This window comes from Camelina sativa, chromosome 14 (genome assembly GCF_000633955.1).
Source record: "Camelina sativa cultivar DH55 chromosome 14, Cs, whole genome shotgun sequence".
Taxonomy (NCBI): domain Eukaryota; kingdom Viridiplantae; phylum Streptophyta; class Magnoliopsida; order Brassicales; family Brassicaceae; genus Camelina; species Camelina sativa.
The window spans coordinates 28,107,302-28,131,559 of record NC_025698.1 but is presented as its reverse complement, the minus strand read 5'-3'; the positions used below and the strand labels follow the sequence as shown (position 1 = coordinate 28,131,559).

At 36.8% G+C, this 24,258-nt stretch overlaps 2 protein-coding genes and 1 pseudogene across 2 annotated transcripts in view; all 3 read right to left on the bottom strand.

Moving 5' to 3' along the window:
- LOC104742697 lies at window positions 385-2,294 on the bottom strand (annotated as a pseudogene).
- LOC104742695 (IAA-amino acid hydrolase ILR1-like 5) lies at window positions 20,002-22,064 on the bottom strand. Its single transcript, XM_010463718.1, has 5 exons — window positions 21,636-22,064; window positions 21,244-21,369; window positions 20,827-21,141; window positions 20,604-20,732; window positions 20,002-20,516 (listed from the first exon to the last, which is right to left on the bottom strand). The coding sequence occupies exons 1-5, from the start codon at window positions 22,032-22,034 to the stop codon at window positions 20,115-20,117; spliced, it is 1,371 nt and encodes a 456-aa protein (XP_010462020.1). The 5' UTR covers window positions 22,035-22,064; the 3' UTR covers window positions 20,002-20,114.
- LOC104744066 overlaps window positions 23,440-24,258 on the bottom strand; it is a 3,073-nt gene continuing 2,254 nt past the window's right edge. The window contains exon 3 of the mRNA XM_010465091.1: window positions 23,440-23,491. Coding sequence (XP_010463393.1) covers window positions 23,440-23,491 — 52 coding nt within the window. The remainder of the gene's footprint in view (window positions 23,492-24,258) is intronic.

Here is a 24,258-nt window from a genome sequence, read left to right as displayed (position 1 = left end):
TTTGGAGATTATATTGAGCAGTCAAGCGTGGGCACATATTTTCCAAGGACTTTACTTGCGACCTAAGTAACTTCCAGTTTTGTGCCCTCCTCTGTTTCTCTTCGGTGACATAGGCTATGTGCCTTGGCCAGAGACATAAACGCGAGATAATGAAGTACTTGGCCAAGAATTTCATTATGACTTTAGATTTATCAGAACGGCCGGACCAATTTTGGATTGTATCGATGTGTATGAAATCATCAGATTCATCATTCTCAGAGAAAGAAATAATAAAGCTTGACACTAGCTTTTTATTTTATTGATTGACAACTGCGAGTAGTTACACGGAACCATTATTGACATTTTCGATACGTAGATGATGAGATGAAGAAGAGAGATGGCAAGTTTGGAATCAAAGTTCATCTTTCATGTAACTCTTATTTGGCGATGAGGAAGACTCAAGAAGATATCTTGTGGCCAAGGAAGCAAAAAGGGAAGCACCATAAGGGAGTACTTCTTCATTAACTTCAAAATAGGGAGAGTGAGGGTTCGGCATTGGTGGATGATTTTTGTTCTGCATTCCAACAGCGCTAAAATGTCCCCGCAATGCTTCTTGGTAGAAAGCAAAATCCTCTGATACCATCACTGGTTGTATCTCAATAAAATTCTCAGCCCCTACCATATCCACTGAAATGTTCTTGTAAAAAAGGTGCAAATCTTTGTTGTTCACAGTCGGCGGGAAAGGAGGAGACACATCTTCAAGAAAGTCAACTGTTGCATTGCACATGCTCACGCTTGCTTGCGTTGTGATAACCTGAGAAAACATTCGAACTCGCGTTTAAAAGTTCGATCTCGAGAGAGGAAAGGAAGGCAAAAGTGTCAGACTAATGAAGATCACTGACCTGCTCAATTCTTTGCTTCATTTGCTCAAAACTTGTAGGGTCAAGGGCTCGGAATGTGCCACCGATAGTAACAAAGTCAGGAATGACATTAAAGGCATCACTGCCTTCAAATATAGCAACTGTAACCACCTGTAAGCACTCAGAATCAACCCACCTGTAAGCACTTGTATATAGACACATGCCTTGAAGAGCCAAAGATAATTAAAAAAAAACTATACCTGCGAGTCTAAAGGATCTGCCTCTCGCGAAACGAGTTGTTGTAAGCTTTGAATAACATTTGAAGCTGCCAATACCGGATCTATGGCGAATTGAGGAAGAGCCGCATGACCTCCTTTCCCACTTATTTTAGCTTTGAATTATCCACTACCAGCCATGAATAGACCCTCTCTTGAGCTCATTTGACCTAACCCTAATAGATTCGAAACATGTATTCCAAAGATTGCTTCCACATTCTCCAATACTCCAGCCTCCAGGATTTTCTTTCCACCTGCTCCTCCCTCCTCCGCTGGTTGGAAAACAAGAATCACTGTACCCTGATGAACAAAATGTCCAAACAAGTGTTAAGAAACCAAACAACATCGATAGATATTTTCGAAAGATCCAAATTAAAAAGATAAAAACAGTACACCACTAAACCTGTAGCTCGTCTTCGTGTTCTTTGAGCAATTTTGCAGCACCGAGGAGCATTGTAGTATGAGCGTCATGTCCACAAGCGTGCATCTTCCCTGGAACCTTACTCATGTGTTCCCATTCTACCATTTCCTACACAATCCAACCAATATAGCTTGTCATACAATACCATTAAGAAATTTACATATATAAGAAAACCAAATCCCACAGAGAAGTGAACTCAACAAATCTTTTACATGATATTACAGACACATGTAACCATAAATCATCATGAAGAAGGGACAGCATAACAATGTAAAGTATCCAACACTAATAAAAAGCCACAAGAGAGTTCCATGAGAAGATGATAGACCAAGTCAAATCAGCCTCTCAACCAATACATACCTGCATAGGAAGTGCATCCATATCAGCTCTTAAAGCAACAAAAGGGGCTTGACCAGTGCCAACATATCCAATAACACCAGTTACAGCAACTGGGTACTTAAAAGCCACACCCATATTTTTCAGTTCTGCTCTAACAAGCTTAGATGTCTCTACTTCCTCGTAACCTAGTTCTGGGTTCTCATGGATTCTCCTTCTGATTCCAACCATCCAATCGAAAAACTCATCTCTTTTAGCCAGACTAAGCAAGTTTTTTGGGATTTGAGATAACTCATTGGAGGAACATGAAATCAGAAACGAATTGAGTAAGTGAAGGATCAAAACAAAAGAAACCAGTTTGCAGCCACTCATTGTGAACCAAAGAGATTTCTGCGCTATGGTGAAGTAAGCTGAAAACATGAAGGAGAAAGTTGTATTTATAACCAAGAAGAACTCACTAATATAGACTTCATAAATATCTTGATATATATATATATATTTTTTTTGTAGTTTTCTTCGGTCCCAAGTCACCATAATAAAACATTCTTTAGTGCAATATAACACATGATCGAAATGGACCATCTTGATGTATTTTTGAAACTTATCTTAAAAAAAACCAGAATTTAACACATGATCGAAATGGACCATCTAGATGAATTTAACAAACTTGATTTTTTTGTTTAGTGAGTTCGAATGATATTCATTCAAAAAAATGTAAATGTATAAAATACACTTTATTTACAATCATTCCCAAATAAGGTTAATTTTCTATTGTTTTATTTATATACTAGGTTTTGAACCCACGCTACGCGTGGGGTTATTTGATATATTTTGATGAAAATTATATATGTTTGATGATGGTAATAAAATATTATCTTATTAAAAAATTTAAATTATTATTAAGGCAAAAAAAATATTTCAGATACTCAATTTTAAAAAATATAAAAATAGTTCGTTTTCTGGTGGTCAAAGAAATAGTTTAGGATATGCGAGGTTACCGGTTTAATCCGCCTCGCCTTGACGTCAAGTTAAATTCATGAATTTTTTATCAGATTTGAATTTATCTCATTTTCTCATGTTTAATTGATTGCTACCACATATGTTTTCTTGTTTTTATTCAATGTTTTTTTATTCTTTATATTATTTTTATTTTTTTTGTCAACCACTGGACCACAACTGGCCGGTCCATTAGCCAAATTCCTACATTCGTAGGAACCGGGACTCGATCCCAGGTGTGATGGTGCCTTCTACAAATGGACTTACCTCCTGCCACTGCATTAAGGTCACTTCACTTATTCTTTATATTCTTTCTTGTCATTTTCATTGTCAAATTTTGTGGTAATTGTCATCATTACTTTTACCGTCTTGTTCTTCGTTAGACTCTTTTTCTTCTTCTTCCTCCTTAACTTCTTCACATTCTTCCACTGAAAAACCTTTTTTTTAGACTACCACGCAACTTGTTAACCAATCAAACTCCAAAAACAAAATCATTTCTTTTCTCATAAAATTAGTGAAATTCATGAAGACCAGTATAGTTAACACATGCACCCAATTATTGATGATATCATCCATATACTTATTTCGTTTTAGATCCACATGTTTAGAAACTTCTCAAACCAAAATCCTTATTTGGTTTATAATATTTTAAAAACATAATATAATATACTAATAATTATTTTTTTAATATGAATCATATGATATATAAAAATATGAGTACACTATAAGAACATATTAATTATAAATAAATAATATCAATTATATTATATCATCAAATAACCGTAACCGCTTGAACCGAAACCGTATTTAAACGTAACCGTTTAACCGTTTATCAAACGGCTGTGGTTAAGGTTAAACAAAATTCCTAACCATAACCGATGGTTAATAAACCATAACTGTGACAATTGTAACCCTGGTCATGCCTATACATAGTTAATAAAACATGTGTGTTTGTCATCAATCTTTCTTCTTTAAACCCCAAAACTTGACTCAAACATCAAATCAAGGTCTTGCGATGTCAATCCTTCTTCCTTAGACCCAAAAATAAAAAATTAATGAAAGAATATAAACTCATCTATAAAATCATACACAAAAATATGTTTTACAGCTCATAAGAAACAAAAAGCACAAACATAGATAAATAAGATAACTTATGTTTTACATCAATATTTATAATATTTTAAACTTTTAAAAGGTTTCGAAATATAAATTTGAACTTTTAAAAAAGTTTCAATATATATAATATGTTAAACTTTTAAAATTTAAAAATTATAATATTTAAAAACTTTTCAAAAGCTTCAATATTAATAATATCTAAACTTTAAAAAATTTAAATATTATAATATTAACTTTTTAAAGTTTTAATTTGATCAAATAAAAAACCGGATCAAACAGAATAAAACTTTTAAACTTGGACGCCTGATAAATCAAGATTTCATGCTCATTTGTTGTTGGAAGTAGTGGTGGGCATTCGGGTATCGGTTCGGGTTCGGTTCGGGTAATTCGGGTTTCGGGTAATTCGGGTTTAGAATTTATAGAATCATATAGGTATTATGGAAATTTCGGTTTGGGTTCGGTTCGGGTTTTTTCGGGTTCGGGTCGGTTCGGATATTTTTTTGGAATACCGAAATATATCTGATATGTTTTGGGTTCGGTTTGGTATAAGTATTTTTTACCCATTTAAAACCAAAATACCCATATATAACTAAAATACCCGATATATAAATTGAATAACTATATTAAATTTCATGAAGTTATAACTAAAAAACTATACCAAAATAACTAAATCAAAGTTAGAAACTAAAGACAAGCAAAACAAGTAAGAAAAAACATAATTCAAAACATAAACAAGTAGTAAAGTAGTAACATCCAAAATCAAATTCAAAAGTAGAAGTAGGTATTGAGAAAATTGAAAGAAACAACAAGAATCAAAGAAGAGATCGGTTTGCATTGTAGGCGCCTTCAATGTAGTGAAGCATTGTACTAATTGAGTACATATGTGAAATGATAAACAACATAGGTTCGGATATACATGGGTACTAATTGGGTATCGGTTCGGATCGGGTAATACCCGATACCCAAAAGTATGTACAATTAAGATCCAACTAATATATTGGGGAAGATCCATACCCGATCAGAACCGGGGTTTTTCGGTTCGGTTCCAATACGGATATTTCGGGTCGGATATTTTGCCCAGGCCTAGTTGGAAGCATATTAATCATATTTATACTGGTTCTGAACCATTGTCTAAAAAATTTCTAGCCGATGTGGGATATTGTGCATAGTTGTTTTTTTCATAAATTTTTTTAAAAAATTCTAAAAAATTCTATAAATTTAAAAAATGTTAAAGAATGACATGTCAAATCATGATAGGTTGTTTAAAATAATTCTTAATATATAAAATTCTGAAAATTATAAAAAATGTTAATGAGTGATATGTTAAATCCCGATAGGTTGTTTTAAATCCTAGGGGCTTCCTAGATGCTTGCCGTGGCCGTGTTTTGGGAAATGGGAAGGTCTTATTCATCTTCCGCACTGAAGAAACTCTGAACTTGGTACTCCGTCGTGGTCCATGGTCTTTCCATGAATGGATGCTCATAGTACACTGCTGGTTTCCCAATATAACTGAAGAAACTATGATGACGATTCCCTTTTGGATCAAAGTTTGGGGAATGTCGGTCCATTACTTCTCTGCGGCAATGGTGAACTACATTGGAGGAAAGTTGGGTCCGGTTGTGGACATTGATTATACAGAGAATGCAAATCTCATTGAATTTGTCCGCATCTGCATCAACTGGCATTGTGATAAGCCATTACGGTTCTAGAAGAATTTCCAATTCGAAGGTGGTGAAAATACGCTTCTGAAGTTTCATTATGAGCGTCTCCCGAACTTTTGTTCCAACTGTGGCTTGATTTCACATGATGCCAAAGAATGTCCTATGCTGTTCGACGATCCACCAAATGATGATGGAAGAAATGATGACAACCAGCCTGATGAAGACAATATGGATCATCCTAATCCGGATGCACCAGATGCATATGACCCTGAGAAAACGACTGATCAAGCGGATACGCCCGAGGGCTATCTCCATGGTCTTAACTTCACAACAATGAACAGCGAGTTCATTATCACTGAGTCTGATGACTCCTCACCAAGTGTCTTCGAAGACACCGAACTCACTGCTGAAAGATTACGTTATCTTTTAACCAAATTTGCTAAAGGAAAAAATCATGTTGATGCAGGGGAATCATCAATAAGCCACCACGGGGGACTTAATGAAGAAGTGAACTCATTCAAGAGGAAGAGAGAGATCCAAGAGGTTTTCTACCAGCAATGTGAAGCAGAGGAGGATTTGATGGTCCTGAATCAGATCCAGAAGAAAGGAAAGAAGGAGTTTGAAGCTTGCTGCTCTGCAACTGGATTCGACGGAGCTGCGCCGGGGGGGGGAGGAGGGGCGGTTCCCCCCAATGCCTCCCATGAGAGTCGTCTCCTGGTACTGTCAGGGCATCTGTACGCCGCTGACTCATTCACGTTTAAAACGCTTATGCCGTATTTTAAAACCACATCTTCTCTTCTTATGTGAAATGATGAACGATTTCTCTGTTGTGTGTAATTTTGCTTCTGTATTAGGATTTAAAAATGTAAATACTGAGCCCCCATGGTCGGAGTGGTGGCTTAGCAATAATGTGGACGGACGATCTTACTTTGTCCAAGATTTATCAGGATGAACGTATCATCGACGTCCATGTTACAATAAATAACAACTCTTTCTACTTTTCTGGTGTTTATGGTCATTCTAAACCTTGTCAAAGACATCACTTGTGGACCTATTTAACAAGTTTTGGAAGTTCTAGAAATGGCCCTTGGATGTTATCTGGAGATTTTAACGAGATTATATCAAATAATGAAAAGATTGGAGGACCATTTAGAGAGGAATGGACATTTAGAAAATTCAAACAAATGATATTTAGTTGTGATCTAGAGTATCTTAGGTCGAAAAAAGATAGATTTTCTTGGGTATGGGAAAAGAGAAATTACATGGTTAAAGCTTGTTTAGACAGGGTTATGGTGAATACTGAATGGCTTTCTCTCTTCCCAACTGTAGAGGTCAAATTTCTTGAGTTCAATGGTTTGGATCACAAACCTCGTTACACACGCTTAACCCCTGTTCAATCAAATACTTCCAAACCTTTTCCTTTTGACCGAAGACTAACAGAGATCAATAAAATCGATGAAGTAGTCAAGGATGGATGGAATTCCTGCAAAAACAACAATTATTATACAATCTATGACCAAATAACATCTTGTCGAAAAGCGATGGCCAAGAAAAAACATTCTGCACATTTAAACTCTGCAAAAAAGATAGACTACTTGCAAACAAAGTTAGATTGAGCAATGAGTAGTCTAAACAGAATCCATAGACAATCAATCCCCAGGCTTCAAAGACAACTCAACAAAGCATACCGTGACGAAGAATACTACTGGAAAAACAAAAGTCAAAAGAGATGGCTACACTTAGGCGATCATACTACCGCTTTTTTTCATGCTAGCACTAAAACAAGGTATGCAAAGAACAACATTTCCAGCATAAGGGATGAGACGAATGCTATATACACAGGAGACCAAGAGATTGGAGGATTAGCTCAAGTTTACTTCACAAAGGCTTACACTTCAAGCAGAGTCCCTGTTTTACCCTTTGACTTTGCTGATTTTGTCCCCAAAGTGACACAAACTATGAACGATGATCTCACTAAGGCGTTTACAAGAGATGAAATCTATGAAGCTCTATCTTCCATTGGAGATGATTGAGCACCAGGTCTATATGGATTAAATTCTCGTTTCTACAAGCAATACTGGGATAACCTAAACACCGACATCATTCAGGAGGTCCAAGATTTCTTTTCGAAACATGTTATATGAAAACAGGAATCAATCATACAAATATTTGTATGCTCTCAAAAATTGACAAACCTATAACATTGGCGGATTTCCGACCAATAGCTTTGTGTAATGTCTTATATAAGATAATATCAAAATGTTTAGTAAACAGGTTGAAGAAACATTTAAATGATATAGTCTCAGATACTCAAGCAGCATTTATCCCGGGGCGTTTAGTAATAGATAATATCATGATTGCTCACGAGGTAATGCACTCTTTGAAGTCAAGAAAGAGAGTATCACAAAGCTACATGGCAATCAAAACTGATGTCACCAAGGCTTAAGATAGAGTGGAATGAGATTTTTTTGAAGTCACTATGCGGTTATTTGGATTCTCCAACAATGGATTGACTGGATAATGGCTACAGTCCGTTCTGCCAGTTACTCGGTCTTAATAAACGGCACACCTATGGGTATGATTGTTCATGAACGAGGCATTAGGAAAGGTGATCCCTTATCACCCTACTTGTTTATATTATGCGCTGATATAATGAGCCACCATATACAAACGAGAGTACAGTCAGGTGATATTAGAGGGGTTAAAATAGGAAATGGAGTACCTCCCATTAGTCACTTACAATTTGCTGATGACTCCCTCTTCTTTTGTCAAGCAAATAATCGAAATTACAGGGCAATTAAAGAGGCCTTTGACGTTTATGAATATTATTCAGGCTAGAAAATAAATACTAGTAAGTCTATGATAACTTTCGGGTCAAGAGTACAGGAACAAGTACAAAATAGACTCAAACAGATACTATGCATCCCAAATCATGGTGGAGGAGGGAAATATCTTGGATTACAAGAGCAGTTTGGCAAAAAAAAATTGAAATGTTCCTGTATATAACTGATAAGGTCAAACAACGAACATTGGCATGGAGAGGTCGTTACTTATCACTGGCTGGAAAGGAGATCCTCATCAAATCCGTTGCTTTAGCCATGCCTGTATACTCTATGATCTGTTTCAAAATACCACAAGGAGTCTTATCAGAAATTGATGCGTTAATTCAACACTTTTGGTGGGAAAAGAGTAATCAAGACAAAGGAATTCCTTTGAATGCTTGGAAACGTTTGCAACACTCAAAAAAAGAAGGAGCTTTAGGTTTCAAAGATTTATCAAACTTTAATGATGCTTTGCTAGCAAAACAAGCATGGAGAATTATACAACACCCTGATACCTTATTTGCAAGAGTATACAAGGCTAGGTACTTCAGAGATGAATCTATATTGGATGCAAAACAGAGGAAAAATCAGTCATATGGTTGGGCTTCAATACTAGAGGGACTCAAAATAATCAAGCTCGGTTCGAGATACATATTGGGAGATGGTGAATCTATACGTGTTAACCAGAACAATATTACAACAACTCATCTACCAAAACCTATCTGCACGATTGATCCAAATGCATACACAAAACTCATCGACTATATCACGAACAATGGCAATCACCGGTGATGGAATGAAGAACTAATTGCGGATACTATCCAACCAGAGGATCAGAGTCATATACTTAATATATACCTCCCACGGATAACATGTGCAGACAGATTAGTATGGAACTATACAAAGTCGGTGTCTATACGGTTAGATCAGGTTATTGGCTATCAATGCACAACCCAAATCAACATAACAACTTGCCTCCCATCCCCCATGGATCTGTTACACTCAAAAACAAAATATGGAAACTTAATATTCTCCCAAAAGTAAAACATTTTTTATGGTATCTATTATCCAAATCTATACCAACTATTACTCGTTTAACACCAGTGGAATGCATCTAGATCCAGTTTTTCTAGATGTTTTCAGAATGATGAAACCATCGAACATATTATGTTTTCCTGTCCTTATTCACAATCTATATGGGAACTAGCCAATATCCCAATAACCATCTCTATTCCATATCATAGTTGTGAAACATTGCTAGAAAGAATATTTGAACTCCAAATGGAGGATGATATATCTGCACAGACAAAACTATTACCTTTTTGGCTTCTATGGCATATATGGAAATCCCGGAATAACTTCATTTTCAATGGCATCCAAGATAATCCAAATAATATAATTCTAAGAGCTAAGGCTGATGTTCGAGATTGTATTCACGATAATGAAAATTCAGGGCACTGCACTATAGTATCAAGTGACACAACCATTCACCATTGGACACGACCAGATACGTCTTCGATTAAATGTAACTATGATGCAGCTTATGATCACATAACAAATCAAGCAAAGAGCGGATGGATAATTCGAAGTCATAATGGAACTGCACTAAACTAGGGATCAAGTCAACTAGGATCTGTTTCTTCACCATTGGAGGTTGAATCTAAGGCGCTGCTGACTTCAATGCAACAGTGTTGAATTCGAGGACACAGAAATGTTATTTTTAAAGGAGATTGTGAAAATTTAACCAAAATTGCGAATAAAATTTTTCGTGATATCTCCATAGATGTTATCTACTAGGATATTATTTACTGGTCAAATTTGTTCAATAATGTCTCTTCTGTTTATTGCCCTAGAACTTGTAATAAATCAGCTCATCTAGTTGCTAAATATGGTAGTCTACAAACATCTTTTTATTCTGAATGTTTTACCCCACCATGTTGGCTTTCAAAACAATTGTATGAAGACTATTCAAATTCATTAATATAAATTTATTTTTGACGAAAAAAAAAAGTAATTTCATCCTCACTTATTTCACTGTAGGAGATGAATAGAAGCAAGAGAATTAAGTTTAGACTAGCTATTAGTCGAGATCAGCTTTAGGATAGACTAAACTAAGTAAGTGCCTAATAAACGTAATTCTTATGTAATTGGAATCGTGACTAGTTTAACAGATTTTAATGTGATGATGATTGCAATATATTTACCATTTTTTGTGTTGGTGGCAAAGAGTTATTAAGTTTTAATACACATATGGATGAAATCATTGCTATCATGAAAGGTGATGAGATTGTAATTTCAGCCTCACTTATTTGGCATTATGTAGTTCAATTGAAAAGTTTGATAATACAAATTTTGGATTTGCAAAATCCTTTTTGTTTTTGTTTGGAGAATCATTTCATTTTCATTTTAAGTTATTGTGACACGTGAAAGAATTAACTATTTGAACGGTTTGTAATTGCTGGACGGTGCCGTCCCCTTGATACGAATTTTTGATGGATTACTTTCATAGTTTTTTTTCCGATATTTTTTCCTCATTTGTAAAAAGCAAAACAGATTCTCCTATTTTCATATCTAAAGGTATTTTAGATTCATTCTATAATAGATATGTGTTCTAGCACCGGTTGAAATTCTTTTTGTTTATTTTGTAATTTTTATTTAAAATATCGTATATGTGATTATTTTTTTTTTTTTAAATAAATTAGTTTTCTTGGATGAAACACTATGCCATGAAATTATATGCTGAATATGCCTTATAAAAATAACATCTATTTTGTAAGATTTAATAGATCTAGATTTTGATCTGCGGTATACTGTAGGTTAAGTTGTGTAATAAAAAAATTAATATTTGTTCGTTAGTTTTATTTGATTTTGTGACACCAGTTTCAGGGACTTGCGGAGAGGTTTAAAAGAATTGATTTGGTCACCTATGTCACCAAAATGCACTTATCTTTTCGGTCAAGGGTCCTGATAGAACTTCACAGTTAAGCGTGCTTATGCTGGAGTAGTCCCAGGATGGGTGACCTTCCGGGAAGTGACTGTCAGAACTATGCGAGTGAGGACAACACAGGGAAAGATCATGTGGTGATTAGTACAGACGGTAACAAGTCTTTAAAACCTCCCGGACTTAGCAAACCGGCCGTCGGATATAGATGGGCTCACGGACCTGGTGAGAGGATGTGAGGCCCATTAAGGAAGGTGGACCCATAGACTGAGATTAGTTATGGAGTCCACTGAGAGGTGGCGGTCGGGGCGTTACAGATTTGTTTAGTGTTTAAAATTATATATTGTATTTTGATTGTTAATTTTATGACAAAACCCAAAGTGTACTGCATAATAATTTTAGTACCAAATATGTAACGCATGTTTGACAAAAATTAATATATCATAGTTTTTAGGTCTTTTTAGCCATGATATAAGTCTTATTTATAGTTATTTTGGTGTTTTTAGAGTCTTGTTGAGTCTTTGCAGGTTTATGTACGTCTTGGACTTATATGTAGATTTTGGAGCATTTTGGAGCATCGGGAGGAACAATGCCGAGGAAACAAACTCAGAGAGCAAAATTGATGTAGTGCATCGATCGATTTAGATCCTACATCGAGCGACAAATCTGAAACGACCCGACCCGATTTTTTTTCTTTTAATATAACAATTAACTGGTGGTCCTATACCCACTAGTCACCTAACCACAATCAAACCAATCAGTAGAAAACTAAACAATACCATTAAATCAATAATCAATAAATAATAAACCAATGACTAACTTGTGTGATGCTTGCTTCCCTTGTCTGGTGTGTTGTTTGTGTTGCTTTTTTTTTTTTTTTTTTTTTTTTTTTTTTTTTTTTTTTTTTTTTTTTTTTTTTTTTTTTTTTTTTTTTTTTTTTTTTTTTTTTTTTTTTTTTTTTTTTTTTTTTTTTTTTTTTTTTTTTTTTTTTTTTTTTTTTTTTTTTTTTTTTTTTTTTTTTTTTTTTTTTTTTTTTTTTTTTTTTTTTTTTTTTTTTTTTTTTTTTTTTTTTTTTTTTTTTTTTTTTTTTTTTTTTTTTTTTTTTTTTTTTTTTTTTTTTTTTTTTTTTTTTTTTTTTTTTTTTTTTTTTTTTTTTTTTTTTTTTTTTTTTTTTTTTTTTTTTTTTTTTTTTTTTTTTTTTTTTTTTTTTTTTTTTTTTTTTTTTTTTTTTTTTTTTTTTTGTCAAACCCTTGATTTCAATTCAATCATAAACCAAATACAAGGAGAGGGATGCAAAGATCCAAAGTTTAAGCCATACAATAAAAGAGGCATTCCCCAATGCCAAACAAAGATAGATAAAAAATTTCAACAAAGGATCCAAGAGAGCTTTAAAGAAAAAGCTAGAGAGCGGTTTGCCACATGTGAGGTCAAGGTTTGTTGAGCGGTCTTCCACGAGAAGCTTGATGGTAGATACGATGGTCATTGTCAAGCATAGACTTAATGACGTTGAAAAGGTGTTCATAACGAACGAATGAAGCTTGAATAGTTACCTAGACAAGTCGAGGGGGAATTGTTGGTCAAGAATTCACTAAAACCAAGCTCACGCCTTCGACATAGCATTCTCGACTAAAGAGCCATAAGACTTCAAGGACTTGGAAGTTAAGGAGATAACCATTGAAACTAGCCTCAGGATTCTTAAAGAAAGTTTGCAGAGCCGTAACAAACTAGGTGGGTTCTCTCTCACATAAGGGCCTCAGCCATGGAGATTAAGAAATCCACACAGGATTTGTAGCCGGCTCAACAAGAGCATAGATAGATCATACATGAGCTGCCAAACTGAAATTGGAAGTTGGGTGTGGGCAATCAATGGTGCCTCGGATACTACACGGCATATAGGAGTGTTGACAGTTGGGTGATGGTAGAAGTCGTTAGTCAGAATTGACTTGGCATGATTGTTGATCGAGTACCAACCACGACCATGATCAAATGGATGCCAACTAGAATTCAGAGCAAATAAACCAATAGACTTCAAAAGGTTGGGAGATATATCGATCACCACATCTAGAGCTAATATCAGATACCTTAGTGAAATTTCATACAACAACCCTAGCACAATCGTCGATTTACTTCCCAAGAGGAGTCTTCGACCTATGGGATTAAGAGCATGAACGATATGGAAGCTAGCGTTGGATAAGAAGAGTTTTGAACTGGACCTGCTATTTGTTGGAGTGGGCTGGGGCTGTAAACCTGTTAACGGGCCTATTGCAAAGTTGAGGACCAACAAGGAAACTCCAAGCGTTCCCTTGGTTGACCTACTGTACGAGGAAGCGCGGCGGCGGTTGATCGAAGGCAATGAGAGGATTTGCAATGAGAAGCACAATTCCGATGGAGGTAGGTATTGCCCTGCCAAGCTCTGATGGTGTAGAAAGGCTGAGGCGGATGTCCAAGCAGACTGGAAGAACGAACCCCTGAAGAAAAGCTTGCTGTGCGCTGTCGACGTCTTCCCCCGAAAAGGCACATCTGATGGTCCGAGAAGGCGGGCTTCTCCCATCAACAAAACCAGCGTGAAGCATTCCTCACGTGGAAACAGAGATCCGACTTTAAACGTGAACAGAGCAGTGGACTTTGAATAAGCTTTCGCCGGAGCTGGGTGCAGAGAGATAGAGGTGGGATTCGCCGGAATTTCAATGCCTCCTTTGAAAGAAACACAGTCTAGACGGAATAAGACTGAAAAGAGTGGAAAAGGGTTACAAAGTTGGGGGAAAAAACAGAAAGAAAAATCTAGACGGAATAAGACTGAAAAGAGGAAGTAACACGCTCAAAGGGTCCCAATGTCGGCGAGCCGAACCTACGCCGACGCCGGAGAGGTTGTAGGGTGAGGCTGCTTTGATATTCGTGCCTGGGAGAGTTCACGGGTTGTATTTTTTTGCTACTGTTTGTGTTGCTTAATATTGAAATCTCAGTTGCTTTTGTGTTTAGCCTAGTAGATAGGAAGATTGTCTCATTAAGTATTTATGATGCTTACATTGTTGTTTTTGGTGTGCAGGTATGTGACGTGGAATCATGGCGATGAGGAGGAGGATGATCTAGGGTCTCGTTTGTGTGTTAGATGGTTATGTTAGGTTGTTGGATAGATCGGTTAATAAAGTTATTGTATTGATGTTGTGTATTTGAGTTGATTAATGTTATATTGGTTTAGTTGGTTTAATTAAATAGTATGGAATGTTTAATTATATGTTGTATTTATTATTATTATTTTAAAAGTGGGTCCCGTTATTTTAGGTTCAATCATATTGGATTGAGATTAATGGAGGGTGCTTCGTCAATCATATACTCCTGTAGACAATCATCTTTTTCCATAAAATAAAAGATAAACAACGTCGAATTAGTAAATAAGTTTATAATAAAATCATTCATATCATTAAGGGTTAATTTGTGTGATAACGAAAATAATAAATAAAATGAAGAATATGCACATAATTTGAATAAATTAGGAGAATCGGATTAGGGGTAGGTAAACTAACAGTTTTAGTGTTTTGATGGTAGTAGTGGTAGAAGAGGATGGTGGTGGCTGGCGGCCGGATGAGGTGGCGGAAGCCGGTGACCGGAGGTGGCAGTGGTCGGTGGCCGGAGGTGGCACTTTCTGGTGGTGGCGGTTTCCGGTGGCCGGCAGTGGCGGTTGCTGGGGGTCGAAGGTGACTGTTGCCGGCAATGGTGGAGGTGGAGAAAAACCTTATAACCATGCTTGGTTATTGCAATGCAGGCGACAAAATGGTGGTTATATATGAATACATGGCTAACAGAAACTTAAAACAACCCATCTCAGGTTTTGAAAATCTATTTTTGCTTTATATTCTTCTTCAAGTATAATAATACAAAATATCTCAGTTATAATCTAGTCTTGTGTAGAGAACAATACAACAGTTTTTAGTTGGGTAGATAGACTCGGGATCGCGGTTAATGTTGCACAAGGTTAGTTATTTGAAATACACTCCTGTTTTGGACTAAAACAATGTCCCTCTATCTTGGAGTTTTGTTTCTATATATAACAAAGTAATTTTATATAACAAATACACTCCGAGTAAGCTTGAATCTTCCTATCATCCAAAAATAAAATGTGCCTCCTCTTCATTGGTTGGTTTCTTCAGATAATGAGATCTCATCTTTCATTGCAGCTATTACACATCAAACATGTTAACTGAGAAGAGCGATGTGTACAGTTTCGGTGTAGTTCTATTTGAGATTGTTACTACAAAACCTGCGATCATAAAGAATGAGGAAAGGGTGCATATAAGTCATTGGTTGAGTCTTTTTTCTCTAGAGATAACATTGTAGAGATTCTTGACCCGAGTCTTTACAGAGACTATGATCCAAACTCTGCATTCAAGATCGTGGAAATAGTTGTGGCTTGCGTTTGTCAAAATTCTGGCGAGAGACTGATAATGTTCATTAGACGTTTTATCGGAAAAGGAAGAAGCCAAGAGTGGCGCGTGACGAGAAGGATGGAGAAGCATTCACCCCGGACTACAAAGTTGGTTGGTGCGATTGGATATATCTTCCGTGGTGATTCTACTAGACTCAGGAACATCTCATAACTTTATCACTCCTTCCTTGGCTGCTCGGTTGAAGTTGAGAAGTTTCCTTGATAGTAGTTTGGAGGTGTTGTTAGGAAATGGTGTGCCAATGCATGGTTTTGGAGTTTGCAAAAATGTCAAATTCTCTTTGGCAGGAGTGGAGTTTCAAAATGACTTTATCACTTTGGAGTTAGGTTGTGTAGATGTGATATTGGGACTTCAGTGGCTGGAGACTTTGGGAATATGTGATTTGTTTGGTGATGCGGGACTTCATTGCCCTTGTCTGTCTCTTAAGTCGATAGTGCCACCACTCAGTTCGAGTAGCGATAGTTGTCAGGTTTTGACACTTGCATATGCCACTGTCTCAGACGTTCACAAGCAGATGGATCCGGCTGTGTCTACACTTCTTGATAGTTTTGCTTGTGTTTTTGCTATGCCATCAGCTTTACCTCTGGTTCGTGGGCTTGAGCATGCTATACATTTGAAACCAGGGGTTTAGTCTTTCACAGTAAGACCATATCGCTATCCACACGCTACTAAAGAAGTCATGGAGAAAATGGTTGAAGAAATGTTGCAGTCGGGGATTATTCACCCTAGTACCAGCCCCTTTTCTAGTCCTGTCTTGTTGGTGAAAAAGGACTCCTCTTGGAGGTTCTGTGTAGACTATAGAACTCTGAATCGGGCAACAGTACCGGACAAGTTTCCAATTCCCGTTATTGATCAACTTCTTGATGAACTTCATGGTTCTGTGATTTTCTGTGATCTTGATGAACATTATGAATTCTTGGTCATGCCCTTCGGCCTCACTAATAATGTAGCGGCTACTTTTCAATCTTTGATGAACAAGGTATTCAAGCCGTTTTTGAGGAAATTTGAGGTTTTTTTTAGATCATATTCTGGTCTACAATGGTAGTCTCCAGTTACATGTTGAGCATTTGGAGAAGGTGTTACAAATGTTACAAGCTCATCAGCTATTTGCTAATCTCAATAAATGTTTGTTTGGAGCACCTCAAGTGGAGTATTTGGGTCACATCATTTCTGCAGTAGGTGTAGCTACTGATACAGCTAAGACAAAAGCAATGTTTCAGTGGCCGACTCCTAAAAACATTAAGCAATTGCGTGGTCTTTTGGGGCTCACTGGTTATTACCTTATATTTGTGCAGGGATATGGTACCATTGATCAGCCTCTGACTGATTTACTCAAGAAAGATCAGTTTATGTGATCATACTTGACTCAGCGATCCTTTGCGAATCTCAAACAGGCCATGGCTTCGGTTCCTGTTCTTGGTCTTCCAAATTTTGATAAGGTTTTCATTATCGAGACTGATGCTTCAGGAACTGGTGTGGGTGCTATGTTGATGCAGGACAAACGTCCTCTTGCCTATTTTATTCATGGTTTGACAGTGAGGGAACAGTTGAAACCGGCCTATGAGAGGGAACTTATGGTTATTGTCATGGTTGTTTTGAAGTGGAAACATTACCTGTTAGGTAGATGGTTTGAGGTTCATACTGATCAGAGGAGCTTGAAGTTTTTGTTGGAACAGAAGGAAGTTAACATGGAGTATCAGCGTTGGTTTACTCGGTTGTTGGGGTATGATATGGACATTGTGTATAAACCGGGTGTGGAGAATAAAGCTGCAGATGGTTATCTCGCATTCCTCATTCTGTCTCAGCTTTATTTTTGGCTTTGACAGTTCCCTCAGTGCTCCAACTACAAGATATGTTTAAGGAGATTGATGAAGATGTCTCTCTACAGGAACTTCTCAATCAGTTTAAGGATGGTGGTTCTCTTGGTGAAGGGTACACAATGGTGGAAGGGCGTTTATGGTTTAAAAACCGTTTGGTGATTCCCAAAACTTTGGTTTTTATTCTGGTGATTCTTCAGGAATTTTATGATAGCCAGCTAGGAGGACATGGTGGTGTGTTGAAAATTTTATAGCCTATTCAAGCTTATTTTCATTAGGAGGGTATGAAAAAGGATATTCAGAAAAATGTGGCAGCATGTGTGGTTTGTCAACTCATAAGTACTCTACCCTGTCTCCAGCTGGTCTTTTGCAACCTTTACCCATTCCTACTGCTATTTGGGAAGATGTTTCTTTGGATTTCATTGAGGGTTTACCAATGTCTGGTGGTGTGAATGTTATTTTGGTGGTGGTTGATCAACTTAGCAAGGGAGCTCATTTTATTCGTCTCAAACATCCTTCCAAAGATTTGGATATGGCTAATAAGTTCATTTCGGAGATTGTAAGGCTTCATGGGTTTCCTAAGTCCATCGTTTCGGATCGTGACAGGGTGTTTTTGAGTGAAGTTTGGAAGGACCTTCTCCGGTTATATGGCCCTAAGCTGAAGCATAGCACCGCTTACCATCCCCAAACAGACGGTCAGACGGAGGTTCTGAACCGCTGTTTAGAGACCTATTTCGCATCCAGCCATCCTCGTACTTGGCACCATTTTTTGGCTTGGGCGAAATACTCTTATACCACTGCTTATCATTCTGCTCTCAAGACGTCCCCATTCAACGTGATGTATGCCAGAGAACCTCCACATTTGTTCAAGTTTGAACCGGGTTCTACGAGTAATTTGGATCTTGAAGTGCAGTTGAGAGAAAGAGATTTGATGTTATCTCGGATTCAGGTGAACCTTCAGCGTGCTCAGGAACTCATGCAACGTTCTGCTGATAAGCATCGTCGTGTTCTTGAATTTGCGGTGGGGGATTTGGGTTTATCTTAAGTTGCAACCCTATCGTCACGGTGGTGCGTCGGAATTGTCATAAGTTGGTAGCCAAATTCTTTGGTCTATTCTTGGTTGGAGAGGATTGGGTCTATGGCTTACCGTTTACAACTTCCGGCGTCTTCTAAAATTCATGATGTTTTTCATGTTTCTCAGCTTAATGCAGTGGTTGGCCATAACCATTTGATTGAAGACTCTACTCCTCCGGTGAGTTTGGAGGGTAGTTATGGTTTCCGGAGACCATTGTGGAGGTGCGTTTTTCAGATACTGGGTTCGTGAATTCCTTGTGAAGTGGCAGGACAAGGATACATCTTTCAATTCATGGATGGCTTCGAAGGATTTTGTGGTTTTGTATCCGACGTTCAGCGGTTGAGGCTTGAGGACAAGCTTGTTCTCGGGGAGGGGTGAAAGTATTGATAAGGTTCATCAGACATTTTATCGGGAAAGGAAGAAGCTGGGAGTGGCGCGTGACGAGAAGGATGGAGAGGCGCATGGCGAGAGTAGAGGCGAAGCGCGTGACACACGTGTGTGGGATCTGGGCAAAGACTCCGCGTGATATGGAGGGTTTACCGTTAGCTTTCTGAATTCAAATAAATAGAGAGACGTTGTGAGAGGAGTTCTCTTGATGCTTCATTTGTGGATTGTTGAAACAAGCGATGTGCTTGAGAGTGATGTGCTCTTTGTAATTTCGGTGAGGCTAGGTTTGTAAACACTTTTCCGATATCAATGGATTACTTCCTCGGTAGTCAAGATTTATTCAGTTGTGTGTTGTGTTGTTCTTATTGTGAGAGTTGTTAAATCTTATCAGAGACCCGGAATGAGTCAAGTGGTGAAGGCTCTTAAAGAGAGTTTGGCTGTAGAAGTTGAGAGGGAAATGCATTTTCCGATTATATCAACAGATTCAGTTGAAGAGCTTGCACTTGGTTTTGGTTCCAATCCACCTCCTCGTTTGAGATGATTATTTATTTTATTTATTGATTTCATTTTTGTAATGTTTGTGGTCTCTGGAAATAAATCTGTTATATATATGTTTTACTTTTCGAAGTTGGAATAACCAAAAAAAACAATCGTTATTCATACATGTTTGATCCAGATGTGAGGATTTCTTACAGTTTATATAGTTTGGTTCTGATTATTGAGCAGTCAAGCGTGGGGCACAAATTTTCCAAGAACTTTACTTGTGACCTAAGTAACTTCCAGTTTTGTGTCCTCCTCTGTTTCTCTTCGGTGCCAAAAATTTTGGATGTGTTTGAAATCATCAGATTCATCATTCTCAGTAAAAGAAATAAATAAGCTTGACACAACCTTTTTTTATTTTATTGATTGACAACTGCGAGTAGTTACACGAAACCATGATTGACATTTTCAATAAGTAGATGATGAGATGAGATGCAACTATGGCATCAAAGTTCATCTTTCATGTAACTCTTATTTGGCGATGAAGAAGACTCAAGAAGATATCTTGTGGCCAAGGAAGCAAGAAGGGAAGCACCATAAGGGAGTATTTCTTCATTAACTTCAAAATACGGAGAGTGAGGATTAGGCATTGGTGGATGATTTTTGTTCTGCATTCCAACAAAGCTAAAATGTCCCGGGATTGCTTCTTGGTAGAAAGCGAAATCCTCTGATACCATCACGGGTTGTGTCTCAACAAAATTCTCAGCCCCTAACATATCCACTGCAATGCTCTTGTAAAAAGGGTGCAAATCTTTGTCGTTCACAGTCGGCGGGAAAGGAGGAAACACATCTTCAAGAAAGTCAACTGTTGCATTGCACTTGCTCACGCTTGCTTGCGTTGTGATAACCTGAGAAAACATTCGACTCGCGTTTAAAAGTTCGATCTCGAGAGAGGAAAGGAAGACAAAATTCTCAGACTAATGAAGATCACTGACCTGCTCAATTCTTTGCTTAATTTGCGCAAAACTTGTTGGTGAAAGGGCTCGGAATGTGCCACCGATAGTAACAAAGTCTGGAATGACATTAAAGGCATCACTGCCTTCAAATTTAGCAACTGTAACCACCTGTAGGCACTCAAAATTAACCCACATGCTATATAATATGAATGCGTATAGAGACACATGCCTTGAAGAGCCAAAGATAATAAAAAAATTATACCTGCGAGTCTAAAGGATCTGCCTCTCGCGAAACGAGTTGTTGTAAGCTTTGAATAACATTTGAAGCAGCCAAAACTGGATCTATGGCAAATTGAGGAAGAGCTGCATGACCTCCTTTCCCGCTTATTTTAGCTTCGAAACGTCCACTACCAGCCATCAATAGACCCTCTCTTGAGCTCAGTTGACCTAACCCTAATAGATTTGAAACATGTAATCCAAAGATTGCTCCCACATTATCTAATACTCCAGCCTCCACGATTTTTTTTGCACCTGCTCCTCCTTCCTCCGCTGGTTGGAAAACAAGAACCACTGTACCCTGACGAACAAAATGTCCAAACAAGTGTTAAGAAACCAAACAAATCCATATATATTTTCGAAAGATCCAAACTAAAAAGATAAATACAGTACAACACTAAACCTGTAGCTCGTCTTCGTGTTCTTTGAGCAATTTTGCAGCACCGAGGAGCATTGTAGTATGAGCGTCATGTCCACAAGCGTGCATCTTCCCTGGAACCTTACTCATGTGTTCCCATTCTACCATTTCCTACACAATCCAACCAATATAGCTTGTCATACAATACCACTAAGAAAATTACAAAAGAACCAAATCTCACAGAGAAGTGAACTCAACAGATCTTTTACATGATATTACAGAGACATGTAACCATAAATCATCATGAAGAAAGGACAGAACAATGCAAAGTATCTAACACTAATAAAAAGCCACAAGAGAGTTCCATGAGAAGATGAGAGACTAAGTCAAATCACCCTCTAACCAATTTCTTAAAACTTTGAAAATCAAATACATACCTGCATAGGAAGTGCATCCATATCAGCCCTTAAAGCAACAAAAGGGGCTTGACCAGTTCCGACATATCCAATAACACCAGTTACAGCAACTGGATACTTATAATTAGACACACCCATCTTTTTCAGTTCTGCTCTAACAAGCTTAGATGTCTCTACTTCCTCGTAACCTAGTTCTGGGTTCTCATGGATTCTCCTTCTGATTCCTACCATCCAATCGAAAAACTCATCTCTTTTAGCCAGACTAAGCAGGTTTTTTGGGATTTGAGATAACTCATTGGAGGAACATGAAATCAGAAACAAATTGAGTAAGTGAAGTATCAAAACAAAAGAAACCAGTTTGAAGCCACTCATTGTGAACAAAGAGATTTCTGCGCTATGGTGAAGTAAAGCTGAAAACATGAAGGAGAAAATTGTATTTATAACCAAGAAGAACTCATAAATATAAACTTCATAAATATCTTGATATTTTCTTTTCTTTTCTTTTTTTGTAATTTTCTTCGGTCCCAAGACACCATAATAAAACATTCTTTAGTGCAATTTAACACATCATCAAAATGGACCATCTAGATGTATTTTTCAAACTTATCCAAAAAAATCAGAACTTTTTGTTTTTTATAAGTTCGGATGATTCATTCAAAATTTGTAAATGTCTAAAATACACTTATTTACAATCAATCCCAAATAATGCTAATTTTCTATAGTTTTTTTTTATATTCTAGAAAACACATATTTGCAGTTGCACAAACACAAAGAAAGTCTTTAAAATAGTAAAATCACGGATAATCATTTTCTCATCAAAATCGAAAATTCATGTTAAGGTGTTATTGATTGATTCATGGTCGGGTGTTTCTCTTATAGAACTTGTATTTGTTTGATCTTTTGTTGTTTCCCGGTAGAGTGAATAGAAGTAAGAAAATTATGCTTAAACTAAGTTTTAGTAGGGATCAATTCTAAAGCAGGCATTGAATAGATTATGTTGAATTTGCGCGTTTTGAATAAATAAGTATGTTTTTGAAATCGTTGTTTTCCCCAATTATCACGGTTATAAGCGAATCGTGAATATTTTAAAAGATATGTTGCTGGCAAAGAATTTTCTTGTTTAATACACATGTGGGAATCATTGCTATCATGAAGGTGAAGATGTAATTTCATCCTCACATTGGCATTATTATGTACTTCAATTCAAAAATTTATAATACAAACATAAGAAAATACAAAATTTCGGATTTGCAAAATCTTTTTGTTTTTGTTTGGAGAATCATTTCATTTTCAGTTTAAGTTATTGTGACACGTGAAGGAAGAAACTAGACATTGAACGGTTTGGAATTGCTGGACGGTGCGGTCCCCTTGATACGAATATAGCTTTTTGATGGATTACTTCCTTTTCCGATTATTTTTTCCGTAGTAGAAAAAAAAATAATACATATTTCCCATAATTCCCTAAAAACAATTCCAAATTTGGCCAAAACAATTTCAAATACGTCATATGTCAAGTTAAGTCTATTCTAATGATTATTTCATACAATTCACTTGCTTTTTCTCCTTTTTTTTTTTTTTTTTTTTTTTTTTTCATAGAATTTGCGGGATAAGTGTTTGAATTGCTTAAGAACTTATAATGGTAAGAAACTAACCCGATTGCTGAACCGAATCTTGTTTCCTTTCGTTTCGAAAGTCGAAACTATCTCCACCTAATACGCAGGTTCAAAAGATGGTTGCGGAATTGCCAAACTTGGTTCAAGAAAAGTAAGCATAATGGGGATATACAATGACGTCATGATGATACCAGGAACAACCAAAGATTCATTTATCTTCCATAAGCAAAGAACATGTTAACCAGAATTGGAATGGGGTATTGACTAACAGAGACAACAACAACCAAAATCATTCATCAACATCTCACATTAAGAAAAAAATCTATGAATCATACGTGTTTTTGATGCAGCTTTTTAAGGTAAACTTTTCTCCTCAATTTATCCCATTTTCAATCAAGAAACAAAGATAGTCAAACACATAAAGCCACATGATTTAAGCGATACTGGTTAGCCAAACAGTACCAACTGATCCTCTTGTAACAGTCACTTGTTCTTGAGACCATTAGGAAATGCAATGAAAATGCCTAAAGAACAATGTTTAGAAGAAAATGCCTTACTCTTTTTTTTTTTTTNCAAAATGTCGAGTAATTTCTAGACATCTAAGCATGGAACAAGAGAAATCCGATTCCCCTAGGGACTGAAAAGAACTCAAACCTATATCTTTATTCAATAATCTGTCACGTCAAAAATATGTTTAACCATCACAATACCTGTTCGATTAATTTATAATCAGATTCTGTCCATGATCATACTCTAAACACAAACACTTATCAAAACAAAAACCACGAGCGACGAGTGGAAGATCTGTTAGAACCCAACTCAAGAATCTTGGGTGCAAGTTGCAGTAAGGGCTCCAATGCGCTTGGAGCAAACTTTCTAGCAAAGAGATAACAGATTTGAGACTGCTGATCATTGTAGAGGCAGGATTTGGCTCCCGGAAGCTTCTTGAGAAAACTTTCCGTTATATCAGCCTTGCCAAAAGTAGCTGGATGAGCACCACCACGTGACCAATCTGTCCATGTCATTGTCCG

What these genes read in the sequence shown, in the direction of transcription:
- LOC104742695 (XM_010463718.1), bottom strand. Translation starts at nt 22,034, where the DNA reads ATGTTTTCAGCTTTACTTCACCATAGCGCAGAAATCTCTTTGTTCACA. An exon ending in TGGATGCACTTCCTATGCAG is followed by an intron (nt 21,370 to 21,635) that starts GTATGTATTTGA and finishes TGGATTGTGTAG; the next exon opens with GAAATGGTAGAATGGGAACA. An exon ending in CAGATCCTTTAGACTCGCAG is followed by an intron (nt 20,733 to 20,826) that starts GTATAATTTTTT and finishes GAGTGCCTACAG; the next exon opens with GTGGTTACAGTTGCTAAATT.